We start from the raw sequence: 16,625 nt of genomic DNA on the forward strand, positions 1-16,625 counted from the left end.
TGCGGTGCACGCGCAGCAGTGTCCTCCTCCCGAGCGAAAGCGGGTCGCCATGGCAACGCTTGCCTGTGACCTCAATACGACGGCGCGTGATCCAGCTTCAGCATCCTTTGGACGGAAAGGAGTTGCTTTCTTGTTCATTTTTTTTTTTAAATTTGTATTTATTTCTTGCTCTTCTTTCCGGCGCCATCAGCTGGTCAGAGTTGCAGTTGTGACATCAGAGGACGTTTAGGGAGCAGATGTCCATTTTGCTTTTTCCATATGCACCAAATCCGTGTTTTTCAAGCTTTTTACAACAATACCACTTGAAAAAAAAACATAGCTCTCCGAATACCACAATAACACTTAAAAAGTCCAGTTTGAACATTAACATACTTCTGATAATATCAATGACCGGTGGGCCGCAGTAATCGCCCGGCCCTTTCCCCAACGCTGTTCTACATGGCCATCTTCAAGGCCTGATAATCATCTCGCTTTCAGTGTGCTCCAGTCCCCAAACTCATCACCGCAGATGGTAAAAGCTGTGTGTTGGCAGCACCTGCGCCTCTGGATGCAACACCACCACATGTGTGATTACACAGGCGGCAGTGCAGCCAAGCGTCGGCCGCCGCTACCAGTCCGTTGCTTTCCAGCCCGACACGGACTTCCCTGATCATCAGATCACACTTGAGCTAGAGAAAAAAAATACATGCTCAATTCAGCACCTGCTACTCGGGCTTAGAGCAAAGGCAGGCCTTTTGAAGGCGTTTGTCCCAAAAGGAGCAGTAAAAAAAAAAAACAGGTGTCATGGGTGCGCCGAGCCACAGGAATAGTAGGAAACGAATGACCTTATATCAACTGTGACAAGTTACAAATAGTTAAGCTTGCAGTTAAACACAGAGCAGTTAAGATCAAACTGCCGATATGAGGAGTTAACTTCAAAGTCCAGATAAAGACCCCCCAAAGATCGGAAAAGGGGGATTGAACCACGACACGTAATGCTCCGTAATCCACAAATAGCAGGGCAGAGAACGTCCACTTTTTTGCTCATCGTAGCAAGGCGCCAAACAGCCACGGGGACGGGCAAACCTGCAAAGCTCGTAAATATTCTATTGGAAAATAGAGATTCACGTTTTAATGACCGTATCATAATTCATTGGGAAGACATGCAGAACGCTGGTTCACACATCACCGCATCATCAACCCCAGAAGCCTGAAGCCTTGACGACATAAAAGGAGAAAGAGTGAGATGCCGTCGCAGCATGTGAGCAGGCATGTCCTTCTGCGCAATACAATTGGGCCGAGCGTCACAATGCTAATGGGTTGCCTGGGAGACAACTGAATCCAGGGGAGACTTTTTTCCAAGGACTTCCTCACACCAATCACACGGAACTACCATGTGTAGCCCTGAAATGCCTGAGGAATCAGCAATTTGGGGAATTTTACTGAAATACTAATATATATATATATATATATATATATATATATATATATATATATATACATATATACATATATACATATACATATATATACATATACATATATATACATATACATATATATACATATATATATATATATGTACAAACACACACACACGTACATAAAGAACCTATAACAATCCTTTTTTTTTTAAAGACAACTTTAATTATGCAGCGATGTCAGATTTATTTGCTGCTACTTCACAATCATATCAGAGCTTTTAATTGGCCCTCAGCTAAGTTAGGGACGAGTCATCGGTTCAATATACATGTTTCATTGGTGCACTGGTTCCCAAAATGTACGGAAATTTAATCCAAATTGAATCTGGGATTATTTTGGGGACCACAAAGTTCTGCGTGTGGGTCCCACAGGGGTCCGCAAACCTTATCTTGAGACCCCCCTTGTGTTTCAAGGTCTATTTAGCACCGCCGAAGCTCACGCAGCTCCACTGAGAATCGACCCTGACAGGTCGATTTGGAGCCTCCGTCGGGTAATTTGTGTTTGCAAATGCTCGTCACTGCAATCTTCTAAAACCATTAACCTTTCAGTCGGCGGCGCCCCGGGTATGCAAGAAAGCTCGTTTTCTCTCAGCGTCATTTACCTTTCCCCGATTTGAATTACCGACACGCCCACAAAGACGCCAGCATCCCCGCCACCATTTTATGTGTTGTCAAAACGCACGAGGATGGCCTGTTTAAGATGTTTATGAAAGTAGTTAGCCAGCATGACCGACGGCTTGCGTAATCGCAGCCCCCCCCCCCGCATCTCACTGAACTTCTCCTCCCAAACTTGCGAACAAATCATTCCAGTTCAACAGGGAGGGTTAGCAAAGTTGACGAATGACTTTTAATGTATTAAATTGGCTGGATGCTTTCATTTCCTTTTGTTTTTTATCGCCGCCTCGTAGAAGTGCAGCCAAGACAAATCTGAGGCTGCAGCGCGGCACTAATTTCAAAGCGGAAATAAAGAGAAAATAAAAAATATTCAGCCCAAGCGCGCATTTAATTGCAGCACTTTGGATGTATGGAAGCTTGCGTCTCGAAATGTAGAACTTGCCCCTCATTTTTGCCTCCATTACACCGACTTGAGCGGCGCTGCGTTAAATGAGCGAGCCGCGCTGGTCAAGACACGCCTCATCAAAATCTCGGCTCATTTGTGAACTCATCGAATGTTATTTGGGGTTCGGACGTCTTCTTCATCCACAAGGTAGGCCGGGTTGAATGAGCCATTCGTTGAAAAAAAAAAAAAAAAAAAGTTACATGCTATACATCCTTTCGGCCTACATTGGAACGCAACATCAATTTGGTGATGGGAGCTGAAATAAAAAAAAAATAAAAAAATGGAACAGGATTGAACTGGAAAAGACATTTTTCCCAACAGTGCAAAAAGCCCGGACTGTGACCAAGTTTGCAAAAGCTGGAAGAGAGACATTTTAGGGCCTAATTGGTGCCAGTGGCTAAAGCGCATTTATTTGCATTGATCTCCTTTGAAGATCCATGCAGATGAGCTTAAGCAGGCTACTAATTATGCTTGCACGACGACGTGGGGAGCCTGCTGGAACTGCAGTTGCGCGCGTGTGATCTTTGCGCATGCACAACAGTTGTTTGAAGTGTGCCGAATGAAATATTAGAATGTGCTTCTGTGTGTGTGTGTGTATTTAAACAACCTGACTCTGAAGATGATGAGCAGTATTGTGGCGCAATAACAACAGTGACGAAGGTTATAAAGTAACGCGCTATCCTAATATTTTTATTTTTTTACAGTAATGACTAATCCAGTGCTTCTCGAAAAGTGGGATGAGTGCGATGTTGAGAGGGGGGGGGGCGATGTTGAGGGGGGGGGGCTTGTGAACCTGGGGAACATGCTTTTTTTTCGCCGTACCATAATAAAGTGTAATTGCACATCCACTCCAGTAGTGGGCAGTGGCGCGCTCATAGCACATTGTGCGCAGCGAGTATAAACTCTACGGTGTAAGTTTCTTTTGCAACGAAAATGCGATTATTTATTGTTGCGGCGGAGAGTGGGTGGTGGCGCAAATTATTTTCTTCTTGCAGAGGGGGGCCTAAAAGAAAATAATGGAGAAGCACTAGACAAATCCATGGTCTCACTTTTCTTAGTGAAGTCATCTGACTACAGCGACTTTGCCAGGTCACAATTTGTCAATGTTTAATAATAATAATAATAATAATAATATTCCCTTTATTAGTCCCACAATGGGGAAATTCGAGATTCGAACCCAGGCCTCCTGGGGAGACTGGGTCCTGAACGCGGCGCCTTAGACCACTCGGCCATCCTAGCAATTCACAGCGATAATCGTCAGCTCACAGGAGACTAACTGCACTCGCACCTCTTGATTAAAGCAGTGAACGACATTTGACAACACTAGAATAGGAATCACGTATTTTTCAATTGTGGTTTTCCCCCTCACGAGTGCATGTGGAACTAAACAAATATTGGCGACCAATAATAAAATACGAGAGGAGTCCAAGACAGACACAAAAAACAACTGTACACGATGGACGACATAAAAAAGGGAACTAAAGCTTGACGTGAAGCATTCTGGGACTTCACAATTTGCATTTTCATCCGAGGGAATGCTGTCGCGTATGCGCCATGTCACATTTGGAGCACAAGAAAAAGAACAATGTTTTTTTTTTTTATGGTTAATTAAAAAAAAAAAAAAAATTTATTCTTAAATGTCAAAACATTTATTTCCAGTGAAGTATCAGCAAAACCAGTTGTTTTATTTTACGGCTGTCGGCATCTGATGACTGCAACGGATAAAGCAACTCAGTTACTTTTAAAATCAAATAAAGAGGAAAGGAACCAAGCGACTTATTTGAAGGTAAGTGTGGCAACACTGGTCAACACACAAACGGGATATTTTGCAGCCAAAAGAAGATCATTTTGTTGACATGACTGTTTGCATACCTGAGGCTGTTTTGGTCCAATTCGTGTGTGTGTTTGTGTGTGTGTGTGTGTGTTCATGCCAATGCCTGGTGTCGCCTCCCTTTGCACACAACAGCCTGCGTCGCGAGACAAAATGTCAGTGGACAGGCCCGCGTCTCTGCTGCGTCTCCGAGCATCCCCTCCGAATTCCTTCTTGGCTGAGAGCGACGGAACGACACGAGGCGCTGACGTGAAAAGCTGTGACACGCGGGCGCGCAGTGCCTCCATTTTGTCGGGTTAAACGTCTCCAAGTCATCAGAACGCACAATTAGATAATTGCTGACTCAAAGTCAAAGTGAAGTCAGAACGTGCAAATTGTGTTCTTATTGATATTCACGTGCATGCGTTTTGTTTGTTTTAACTTTGCGACACACTGGAGGATTTTATTTTATATTTTCAGCTAGCACACGCAAGCTAGCTCAACTTTTGAAATTAGTTTGGCGAACAAATGCGTTGTCGAAATACAAACATCAATATATATATGCTGTAACTAATAATGACATGCGAATTGGATTTTCAAAATAACCGCAGGGTGTTCATTAAATTCAGAGAAAAGCATCGACTAGGTTCTTCTTTGCCGGAATGGATGTAAAAATGTCCTTTTTTTTGGTAAGTTTACCTCACCATCAACAGTGACGCCTGTGACTCACATCAGGCTTGATTCTAATCCTGCACTCCTCAAAACGCGTTAATTAAACTGCTTTGTCTTTATGCTGTTTCAAAGTGACTTGAGGACGAGATCTGGTGGGAACGACTGCAGGTCTCTCCAGTCCTGACACACATAAGCACAACAGCGCCACCCTCTGGCAACCTCTTAGCAAGAATCAGAGCCTCATTTCTTTTTATGAGGTTACACGTAACAAAAAGTCAGAACAAATACAATACATCCCCTGCAACAAACATCACGTCTGCCTCTCGCCGTCTCCCCCGATTTGCAAACAGATGCACGGTGATAAGCACCGCTCTTTGATGCGGTGGCAGTTTGGGGAGATTCATTATTCATACAGAGGAAAGTGCGCCACTATAATGCAGCCATTATATGAATAATACATTTTAAATGTGATTTTTTTAAACAAAGCACAGGGTGTGACTAATGTGATGATTTCACTGCATATATATATATATATATATATATTGTGGGCCACATGTATATTCATTTTCTACGATCATATCCACTTTCCGAGTCGCTTATCCTCAAGTGGGTCGCCAGCGGCTAATGTCACAATTTATTTATTTATTTTTAATATTGATGTCATATTTTCATTTTGCTCCTGAAACACGGTTTATTTTTTTGTCACCTTCCTGTTACATCTAAAGTTTTGGAGTAATGTTTATTTTCAGTAAAACTGCTAAATGCACCGCGGTTAAACCCAAGGATATCACATCTGCTTCTGAAACTGAAAATGTAGCAAATTTAATCATTTCTTCCACTTCTTACGGTTTTTCTGTTTGAGCTGAAATTCTATGCATGTATTGTGCCTCGTAAAAAAATAATATAAAAATCTATGTACATTGTCACACTTATGTCAAACTTTTGCCACAACCCCTGATTAAATTGAGAGCGAGTATAAAAGTTTAATCTTTTATTTACATCTATATTTTGCACTGTATTGTATCGACATTATTCTGGCCACAAATGGACAATGTGTTCTATTTAAATCATACAACTGTATATAAAAAAAAAGGAAAAAATTAGACAAAGACTTGCACTTTGTGATTCTGTAATTTAAAGCAAGCACTAAAAGATACACTTAAGTTATAAAAAGAAACATTTAAATAAACACAATGTCAGCGTATAAAAACATTAATTTGAATTTGGAACGCGCACTTTGCTTTCCAGTTGATCATACGTCATTGAATACCGGAAGCGGAAGTGAGTACCCGCAGTGTGTGAGTGTTGAGTTCACAGACCTTGTGAAATTACGCTTTTACACCAGCGAAAAACAACTCCTGATCGTTTTCATGTACGGGAAGTATAGATGTATTTTTTGGGACTATTTAAAACCGAACGTGACGTTTAAAGTTGTAAATAATATCCCGACGTGCAACGGGGTCTTACGGCTCGAAATACGACAAAACAAGAGTACTTGAAGGCAACATCTTTGCCTGTCTTCCGGTGGGTGGTCTGGAGGTCTCTACCACAACCATCATGACCGCTGTAGTTGTCCGCCGGCTGGCGGCTCTTTCTGGTGCTTCGGCGGTGGCATTTGGGGCATACGGGGCGCATGGTATGATTTCCATATGAGTCAACAATGCAACTTGACATCAGCTGCTGTTGGCATTTCGTAATATTTCACTGTCTCGTTGCAGGTTTCAAGCACAGCGACCCTGATGATTACCAGAGAGTGGTATGATGCTTTCTTGTATTTACATTTTTTTTCCAGAGGGCCACAATTAGTCTGACCGTACTTTCACGTTTGTTTGTGCAGCTATTTGAAACGGCCAACAAGTATAATTTCTACCACAGCCTTGCCCTTCTGGGTGCTGCCCATTCCAGCAAACCTGCTGTGGTGAGTGAGCTTTTCAAGAAACTGAAAAGAAGTCGATTTGAAATATGACTCATGGTGCTCCTGTGTGCAAAGTTGCTGATGAAAACGCAAGTGTGCTTCACAAACATTCCGGTTGTATAAAGTGACAGCCTTCTCAGCGGGGATTGCAACGCGTGGCATCATCCGAAGGTTTTGTAAAATTTTACACAGGAGGAAAAAAAAAAACTCGGTGTGGAGCTTGTATAAAAGTGTTTATTGCGCCCTGGTCATGAATATTACAAAAGTGGGAGCTCTCTTGACCAGCTGTCCTGGTCTCTTTGGTCTGTGCCATCCTAACGTTTCCTCTCTCCGTCATAACAAAGGCTGGCACTCTTCTGATCGCCGGCATGGGGATGTTCTGCGGCTCGCTCTATCACCAGGCCATGACGGGGGACCCCGGCCTTCGCAAGGTGGCCCCCGTGGGAGGCATGGCGATGATCGTGGGCTGGCTGGCACTCATCCTCTGACCTGCTCGATACTTGTGTGTGTGCTTATGTTGTAATAATGCATGCATAGACTTATCTTTTTTTTGGAACAAAAATGTGACTTAGTTGGAACAGTTCAACATTTCTAAATGAATATTATCAGCTTCTGAAGGACTCCATAACATTTCAAGTGCGCCTTTTTTACCCTCCTCCCAGGTGCTTTGGGTCAGATAAAATGCACGGGCACTCGGGCAGCCAAATGCAGCCTCATATCTCATGTGCACGTCTGTATTTTGCAATATCTTTCCGTTACACACTAAATACTCCCACTTTTTTTTTTGTCCCCCCCCCACCCCCAAAATGGTGGCGGTGAGCTCCTCTCATGCAGCCACTTAAATGATGGTCAGCGCCAGCAAACTCCCAAATAGATGATTCCTCACATGAGTGGTCACCAATGTGAGCTATTTTATTGCAAATCATCTCGCCTCAGTCTGCTGCACATCAGGGGTGACGACCAAAGTGTGTGCGCATCAACAATGAATGAGCAATAAATCCACTCCACATGTTCGGTCCAGACAGTAGAAGGCTGTTTAGTTGTCTGGCTTGGGTTTTTTGACTGTGTGTGTTTGTTTTTGTGCATAAATGTAGCTAATCAATTCACTGTTTTTGTACATATATAAAATAAAATTAGTGCCAACCTGTTACTTTTTTTGGGGTGAAGGAACAAGTGAGGGGAGGAGCTTCATTTAGTTAGGCCAAAGTGGGCTAAGGAAATTTTTTTTGCCGCCATCTTGTGGCCTCTACATTTTTTATGTGGGCATCAATTAGCTGCATTCTGCTATTTATGGCAGGGCTCGGCCTTTTCGAGCTCAATAACACAATAGCATTTTTTTAAAATCACAAATGGCTTTGTTGCCGTTCCGCAACATATTTTTGACACTGATATAAAAATGTGTATTTACATTTTTCGAGCACACCAGGTTTGCTAAACAATATTTTCATATTTTGTTTCAAAGAAAAAAAAATAAATATAGATCAACTTTATATCTAACAGAAAAGAATTGACATGCATCAATTTCCATTACAGTTTACTGCCACCTACTGTAGTGGACTTGCAATTACATTTTATTTTACTACAACAACAACAACAAAAGTATCTTCACAGGGTTACGCAAGCTAATGCAAGAAATAGTGAAGCTACCAAGATAGCAAATCAAAAGTATACAAACACCCATCCATCCATTATATAAACCGCTCATCCTCACAAGGATCGCACACGTGCTGGAGTCAATCCCATTTTTTTTCTTTCAACACCCTGACTGGTCGCCAGGCAATTGCAGGGCACACAAAGACAAACCAACTATTCACGCTCACAATCATACGTAGGGACAATTCAGAGTTTCCAATCAACCGATCATGCATGTTTTTGGAACGGGGAGTAAACCGGAGGAAACCCACACAGACACGGGGAGAACATGCAAACGCCACACAGAAGGCTGGAACACGGGATAGAACCCCGAAACTCTGAGCTGTGAGGCGGACGTGCTAACCAGTCATCACTCTGCTGCCAGGACACTTTTTTTTTTCCATCACAAGAACCTTCACAGTTCGTTTGAATGGTATTTTTTATGTATGAGGCCCAACGCACCTGTTGTTTTGATTGCTTCAAAATAGTTCAGAGCTGTTTTATGCATGCATTTGAACATGAAATGTATTCGTATACTGTAATGTGCATTGGTTCACTAAAAGAAAAACAAATGCACATTATGTCCACATTTGACTTTTTGTTACACTAGTTAGGAAGTGCTGACGGATTTTGTTTATTTATTTATTTTTTTATAAAAAGCCCCCCCCCCCCGTTTTAAACGTCTGTTTCTTGTCTAGATGCATTAGTGAGAGGAGTGGTAGGAACCATCCATGCATTCGTGCACCAGCTCGCAGCGAGCCTCGCCTCTCACAAGCAACAGAAGATTGCGTGCTTGCGCGTGTGCGTGTGTGCGCGCGTGCCACCGTCCGCCGCTTAATCCCTGGATCCTCCCGGGGAGCAGGACGCCGTTTTCAGGCCAGGCGGCGCTGAGCGAGGACCTGTTGGAGATGACAGCTGAGCAGGGCGGACTCAACTGCAGGCAACGAAGCAACCCACGCCGAGGAAGTTGCCGTGTGATCGGTGTGCTTCTTTTCCCAGCTTTTGGTTGCGATCTTGTTTTAGCTTTTGCGTGATTGCGAGGCTTGGAGGGTTTCCACTGCCCGCTTGCCCCCCCCCCCCCCCACCCGTGCCAGCCCACCTGTCAAGTTAGCTAGCACGCTAGGTGGCTAAGTTGGCTAATAAAAAGAAATGAGCAGCTCAGGATCGAGCCAAAATGTAGTCTGTGATTTCTCGACACCTCTGCAAATGTGTCACGCATATGACGCCTGTTTTAGCAAATCGCCAAATTAGCCAGAGTGCACTAATGCCAAGAGGGCTAATTAGCTCTGCGATTAGCTTAGCCGTCTTGCTAATTTAGCAAGTTAAGAAGGGCAAGAGGCCGTGTTATGTTTGCAAGTCGAATCGTTTTGTTTACGTTGCACTTTTGTCTTTTTAAACTTCCGTCACATGGCGTGTTTGCTCGCCCAAATGTTACGATGCTCGATGTCACGTCAACTAATGTGAATCACAGGCGAGTAAACAGTAATAATTCATTTAAAAACGAATCACTGTTACATTTAAACATGCTAAATATTCCACGTCACAGTCTCGCTTTAATGCAACAGAGCCAATATTTGAGTTGGTAACATTTAGCATGTTTACTTGTACATTAATTTGCCTTTTTTCCCGTTTAGTGATTGTTAAGTGTTTATAAGCAATGATTGTGCGTTAAAGGACAAAAAGCGAAGGCGTTTGACCATTTTGCTTCATACAGACTACATTTGAAATATTGTTGTACCAATCAATTGACAACAAATTATCAAGTTAATCAAAAGCTTTTGAACAAAGTGTTTCACTTAAAATTGTCTAAATCCAAGCAATAACAGCCTCTCAAAAGTAAATATTGTCATATTTCTGTTGTCCTCCCCCCAAAAAAAAGCAGACTAATTAAAGTAAGACAGTTGTAAACATCTGCCTTTATTTTAGAAAACAATGATCAATATTTTGACCCATTTTCTGAAATGTTATGGCCCAAACCAGGTATTGAATACAATACAAATGTATTTTTATAGCACATTTCATCAAAATCAATTCACATATGTGCATCTTCTGCAATGTCAAATTTGAAATAATTTTCCATTTTTAAATAAAGATGTGGAAATAATTTGAAATGATCACCCGAATCATTAATTGAAAAATAATTAACAGATGACAGAATAATTAAAATAATCAATCATTTGAAGCTCCATAAATGAAGATCATTTCCAAGCCTTCACTCATTTATTTGTTTTTGTTTTAAATCCTCAGTGCTGTCTCGATGGAGTCCCTGATGAGCGCCGTGTCGCCACGCTCCCCGGCGCCCGGCAAGAAACTCTCCGAGATGGATTTCCGCTCGGGCGCAACCTTGCAGCAGCTGTCTGCTCAAGTGTCCGAGCTGGTCCTCCTGGAGCAGGGCGGCTTTGGGGACCAGACCGCCTTGGAGGTCCACACGGCGAAGGACTTCATATTCAACATGTTAGGTGCGTCAAATACGTTTGATTGTCCCTGTGATGCGTTCATTAGTGGTTACACGTCGCGGCTTCCAATATGGCACCGCAGTGAAGTTCAGGGGGGAAAAAAAATCTCTCTCTTCTCAGGTGTAGTCCAGAAGGTGGACCAGCGCCTCCCTGTGGCCAACGAGTACCTGCTGCTGTCCGGAGGAGCCCGAGAGGGCGTCTTGGACCTGAACCCGGAGGACCTTGGCAATTACGCCAAAGGTGCTGACTTTGATCTGGACTTCACCCTGCTGGTGCCGGCCCTTAAGCTGCACGACCGCAACCAGCCCGTCACCCTGGACATGCGGCACTCGCCGCCGTGCCACTCGTGGCTCAGCCTGCGCCTGTGCGACTCCAACATCCTGTCCCGCTGGAGCATCTGCTGCCAGGAGGAGAGCGGACTTCCTGCTGAGGAGGACGAGGAGGACGAGGCAGAAACTGGTAAAAAGAAATATCACCCCAACAGCCCGTTGGACCAAGAACTACGGTGAGGGAATTTCGCATTCACCCCTCCTTGCTTTTCTTTTACCGACCCAGAGAAAGGTTCTATCCCGTCGCTAGACTCCCCTCAGTCCCTCGATGGGTGCTACTTCTCCCCCAGCCTGGTGACAGACTGGTTCTGGGGGGTGGTGAGCGAGGCGGTGGACGAGCTGCGCCGAAGCCCCCAGAGAGGCATCCCCACCCCGGAGCGACTGGAGAGGAACGGGCCACTCGCCACCGTCATCCTTCAGGTACAGTCGGACTCTTTTCAGTTGCCCGTCATACAAAGTCAGTCTCCTTTGAATGATTTTCAAATCTTGGTCCTCCACGCTGCAGGCGGGCTCCAGCAGGGTGCTGTACGACCTCCTGCCCGTGGTGTCGTTCCGGGGCTGGCCTGCCGTGGCTCAAGGCTGGCTGACGGCCAATCACTTCTGGGATGGCAAAATCACGGAGGAGGAGGCCATATCGGGGTTCTACCTGCTGCCCTGCTGCTCGCCGCTGGGCGGGCGGCCCGACAGGGAGTGGAGACTCGCCTTCTCCCGCAGCGAGGTACTTAGGGATGGCCGAGTACCGATACTAGGTATCGTATCGGGCCGATACTAGCCTTATTTTAAGATATCGAGTACGGTTTTCCTTCACATTCCCCGATCCCCAAAAGCAAAATTCTGCATCAAGCAGAACAGTAATCATTTCGGGTTGCACAACAACGAGTTACTGCACCAAAAGACACAACAACCCACCAGGATTGCACCTCAGGCTACATCGCAACGAGGATTCTGGTCAAGAGAAGCCATTTTGAACTAAAACAAAAAAACTTCAACGGAGTTATTCAGTGGCCGTTTCGTCGTCCTCGTGTGTCGCGGGAGGCAGATCGCGCTCCTCTCGCATTAATTTCCAAATGCTGTGATTATCAGCAGTACGTTCTTAATTATTTCCTTCTACCGCCTGACACACCGGGTCTCCGGTACTCGTTTTTTTTGGACACTTTGAATTACTGATGGCACATTTGAATAATGGTCGGAGTTTCTGAACTGTCTGAGTGAAGCAATGCGCTAGGAGCGCATTTCCGAACGCATCCTCATTGAGGGAATGGGAATTTAGGGGGGCGTCAAGCACTAATTAAAAAAAAAAAAAAAAGTTCTTTTACTTAGAAGTAAGAAAAATCACAAAACAAGCTCACGAAATTGTAAGATAAAGCCGCGATGGTCACTATCGTCGTGGGTGCTGCTGACACCAGACACCGATGCGTGAGGAAAAAATTGTGGTTGGCACTAAACCTAAATCATCACCCGTCAGAAAAAAAATTGTTAGGTCACAAAATCAATAACATTTTATGTATCAAAAGTACTCGCGGGGCAGCTACTCAGTATCGGTGCAATCGGTATCGATCGATCCCTATCGTGTCCACAGTCTCATCAAATTTTACGGTGAAAGAATGACTTTGAAGGATTTTGCTGTTAAATGTCTAAACGGGTCATAAGGCTTAAAAAGGAACCTCGTCTGTTCTTGAAAACAGGTCCAGTTGAAGAAGTGCATCCCGTTCCCCATGGCGCAGGCGCTCCAAGCCGCCAAGGCGGTGCTGTCTCGTATCCTGGCTCGTCCCCGCGCGGGCCTCAGCCTCTACCACCTGCGCACGCTTCTCTTCTGGGCTTGCGATCGACTTCCCGCCGCCTACCTGTCCTGCCCCGACTCGGACACCCCCGGCCGTCTCTTCCTGGGTCTCCTGGACGACCTGGCCCATTGCATCCTGGGTAAAAACTGCCCAAACTACTTCCTGCCGCAGTGCAACATGCTGGAGCACCTGAGCGACGGCCAGGCTCTCCTCGTGGCCCGGAAGCTGGCCCACGTGCGCTCCGATCCCAGCGAGCACTTGCGGGCCGCTGTGGACCAAGCCCAGCAGGCGGGCCAGCTCAAGAAGGAGCTGGCGAGCAGCGCCAACGGCTCGCCGGGGCATCACGCCGTCAACGGCATCATCTCGCCTTCCGAGGACAAGCTGGCTCAGCGTCTGCAGCAGCTGGTCACCGAGAACCCCGGCAAGTCCATCTCGGTCTTCCTCAACCCGGACGATGTCACCCGGCCGCACTTCCGCATCGATGACAAGTTCTACTGACGGCGTTTGGAGAAGCCGAAAAACATTGTCAACAAGTCTGGAGGCCGCTGGGCCGTTGCTGAAGAGATTGCCGACTTCTAACGAGCTGGCCTTAACGCAGGTGAGGGCTGGCTTTCGTCAAGCGAAGGCGTGAACACTGCGTCCATGTACGCCTCGGGCTCATCACATTTCATACACTCCCAAAAAAAAAAGGCGGGGGCTAAAATCTCCCTACTGTCGGATTTTTCTTGACCGTTTTTCCGTTTCATGATCAGTTTGTGATGTTCACAATCAGAAAGCGAGCACGACATGAGGATGATGATACCGAATGTAACGTTACGACAGAGACATTTGTAGGTCTCTTCTCGCTAACGCCAACCCACGTTTCACTCCTGGTCGTCTTTCTCAGGTACCGAGAATCCTTACATTTGCGAAACGGAAGCTCTTCCCTTGCTTCAGTGGACAACGGAATGTACCAAAGAGAAACACGCACAGGAAGCGGCCACAGCAATCGCTGATGTAAAAAAAAAAAATAATAAATTCTCTCAAATTAGGGTCTTTGCTCATCTAATCTTCGGTGAAATTAATTTCTTTTTAATGGGCTTTATCTTTCTAGGTGATGACGAAATGCACAACATAGCCAAGTTTACATGCTAAGCGACTGAATTTTTTTTTTTCTTGAGGCAAAGCTGCTGTTTCTTTACAAGTTGGATGTGTTTACTGCTGAATTGTTTAAGCTACTCTCGGTGTGTGTGTGTGTGTGTGTGTGTGTGTGGCGAAGCTGAGGTGACTACCAAATAGTGTGCAGAATGTCAACTGCGGTGCATTTAGTTAAAAAAAAAAAAAGACAAAACTAACTAAAAATACTCGCCGCTGTTTTCTTTGTCATCTTGCTGCTTTTTCGACTCGCGCTGCTGAAATCAATACATTCATTTCAAGATACTAAAGTGCTAATTATGATTGTTCTCATTTTGGGCTGCAACATGACTGATTTAATGTATTTATTCTCATCACTTGATTCTGAGGGCTTTCTATTGATCACTTTGAGCGAACAGCGTTCAATAAATGACGACCTTTTGAATCACAAAGCTCCAAGCGTTCTTATTATCATTCAGAATGAGTTGGCATGGGAAGAGCAGCACTGCAATGCAGATGCCAGTCAATAGAGGGCGCCCCAAGACTACGCAAGGTACTGTGGCGCCAGAACAGCTGGAACACAATTTGCACTCGTAATCCAAAACTACATTTAGGAATACGACAAATAGTTTAAAAGATCTTTGCCACAGTAATGACTCACGTGGAAAGCGTTACATGTGTACAATTGTGTGCTCTTCGAGTCGGAGGTCACTGAACCTCGTCACCAGTTACTAAGTACAGAGTCATTAAAAAAAGGCTTCAAATGTGTTACCAAGCATCATAGTCGCACATCTAATACGTACATCAGAATTTACAAGCACATTAAGCCGCTTCCGGGTATTTAAATGTTCCTACGAAGACAAGCTCAGGGAAATTCGTCCGGCTTTGGGGCTGATTGTGGCCAGATGGAGCTGCAAACTAAAGCGTCAGTGCACATGTCAAGAGTGGGCTTGAAACGGAACAGCGAACTAGAAAGAGGAGGAACTTGCCTTGAATAAATAAAAATATATGCGCACACGTCATCATTTTGTAACTGATAAAAATCTATCGTCATGGCACCAGGGACGCCGAAAAGGGGGGGATAATGGAGAAGGATTTGAGGGGCCTATGATCGACAGGGGGTCAGAAGGACCACTAATAAAATTATAATCCTGACAAAATAATATGACACTCAGTAAAGATTCGCCATATATTTCATTTACAATGCATTGGTGGCAACAGTAAGTGAATTTGTTTAGTAAACGTTCTCAACGCCTCCCCCTCTCCAATGACGTCAAATGGTTCAGTCCACCTGCTCAAACCCGCAGAAAATTTTTCACGTTTTCAAACATGTAGCCTGTCAAGTCCAGTCGCTAAAAACGGAAAAGGCGGGAGAAAGATGTCAAGGGTTGACAACATGTAACTCAATTCTTTCATGGGCAAGCTGGGTTCATATGATGGAAAGTTCTGGAGCAAGTAAGATTGGCTTTCATGGGGCCCAAAATCCCTGGCTGCACTCCTGGTCGTGACAGAATCGCACGTCAAGAAGTCATCACTTTTTGCGACAATTCTTGTGCTTCGATTATTTTGGACATTGTGCTGCTCCTTCTGGTGTTCTGGCTATTCATTAGCATTTCTATAGCATTTTGCATTGTCTGTTAGCATTAACCTACACAGACTTGTTGGACCTTGTGCTGCGCCTTGTCGTGTGCCCATCTTGGCCACATGGGGGCAGTATAAGTCATTTCTCACAAGGGATAAAAGAGGGACGCTATTCGTTAGCCTTTTTATATAGCACTTTGCATTGGCAGTTAGCATTAAGCTACATAGACTGGAAGGTAAATAATCTATGTGGTTGTTTTGATGGGTCCTTATTTTTGCTTTAGTTTGACCGTAAACTTAACCGCAAGTACCAGACAACAGCTTAAAGACACTTTTTTTGAGGAATTGTTCTGGTAACATAAACCTGTGTGTGAGACACTCAGAACAAAGCCAGGCTGATATTGGATCGCACTCGGCTGCCTGTCACTGAGAAACTGGGTCGGAGCAATACATTTAAGTTGGCACATATAAGTTACTGGCTGCATTAATGAAGAGGCCGTGGCTTTTTTTTTGGTGCGGCAGAATCCCACCAAATAGCTTTGGGATGAACGTCGTGTCGTGGATTTGATGAAAAGGCGAGCAGGGAGAGTGGCGGAGAGGGACGCGTTAAACCGTCGGCAAAAAAAAAAAAACTAATGAGACGGAAGGAACAGATGGATGGAGAAGTCGCAAGGGCGGAAGACATATTTGGGATTCACCAGAGATCCCCGAGAGTCAACATTTGCCAACGAGAAGAAATTTGGCCTGCACGCTCTAAATCTCTCTCCTTTTTTCTCCTCCCCCCCTGTTCCCACATTAATTAAATCTGCGTGTAAT

At 44.7% G+C, this 16,625-nt stretch overlaps 2 protein-coding genes across 2 annotated transcripts; both read left to right on the forward strand.

Moving 5' to 3' along the window:
* The first annotated feature begins 6,269 nt into the window (after positions 1-6,269).
* Positions 6,270-8,062, forward strand: tmem256 (transmembrane protein 256). Its single transcript, XM_088294172.1, has 4 exons — positions 6,270-6,638; positions 6,721-6,758; positions 6,840-6,920; positions 7,262-8,062. Exons 1-4 carry the CDS (start codon positions 6,560-6,562, stop codon positions 7,403-7,405), a joined length of 342 nt encoding a protein of 113 aa, XP_088150298.1. The 5' UTR covers positions 6,270-6,559; the 3' UTR covers positions 7,406-8,062.
* A 1,101-nt stretch (positions 8,063-9,163) lies between these two features.
* tmem102 (transmembrane protein 102) lies at positions 9,164-14,680 on the forward strand. The gene is made up of 6 exons (XM_088295106.1): positions 9,164-9,530; positions 10,797-11,008; positions 11,126-11,464; positions 11,561-11,754; positions 11,840-12,052; positions 13,020-14,680. The coding sequence occupies exons 2-6, from the start codon at positions 10,807-10,809 to the stop codon at positions 13,611-13,613; spliced, it is 1,542 nt and encodes a 513-aa protein (XP_088151232.1). The 5' UTR covers positions 9,164-9,530; positions 10,797-10,806; the 3' UTR covers positions 13,614-14,680.
* Positions 14,681-16,625: the final 1,945 nt, after the last annotated feature.

Source organism: Idiotropiscis lumnitzeri, chromosome 4 (genome assembly GCF_059441095.1).
Source record: "Idiotropiscis lumnitzeri isolate Australia: NSW breed Sydney's pygmy pipehorse chromosome 4, RoL_Ilum_1.0, whole genome shotgun sequence".
Lineage (NCBI taxonomy): Eukaryota > Metazoa > Chordata > Actinopteri > Syngnathiformes > Syngnathidae > Idiotropiscis > Idiotropiscis lumnitzeri.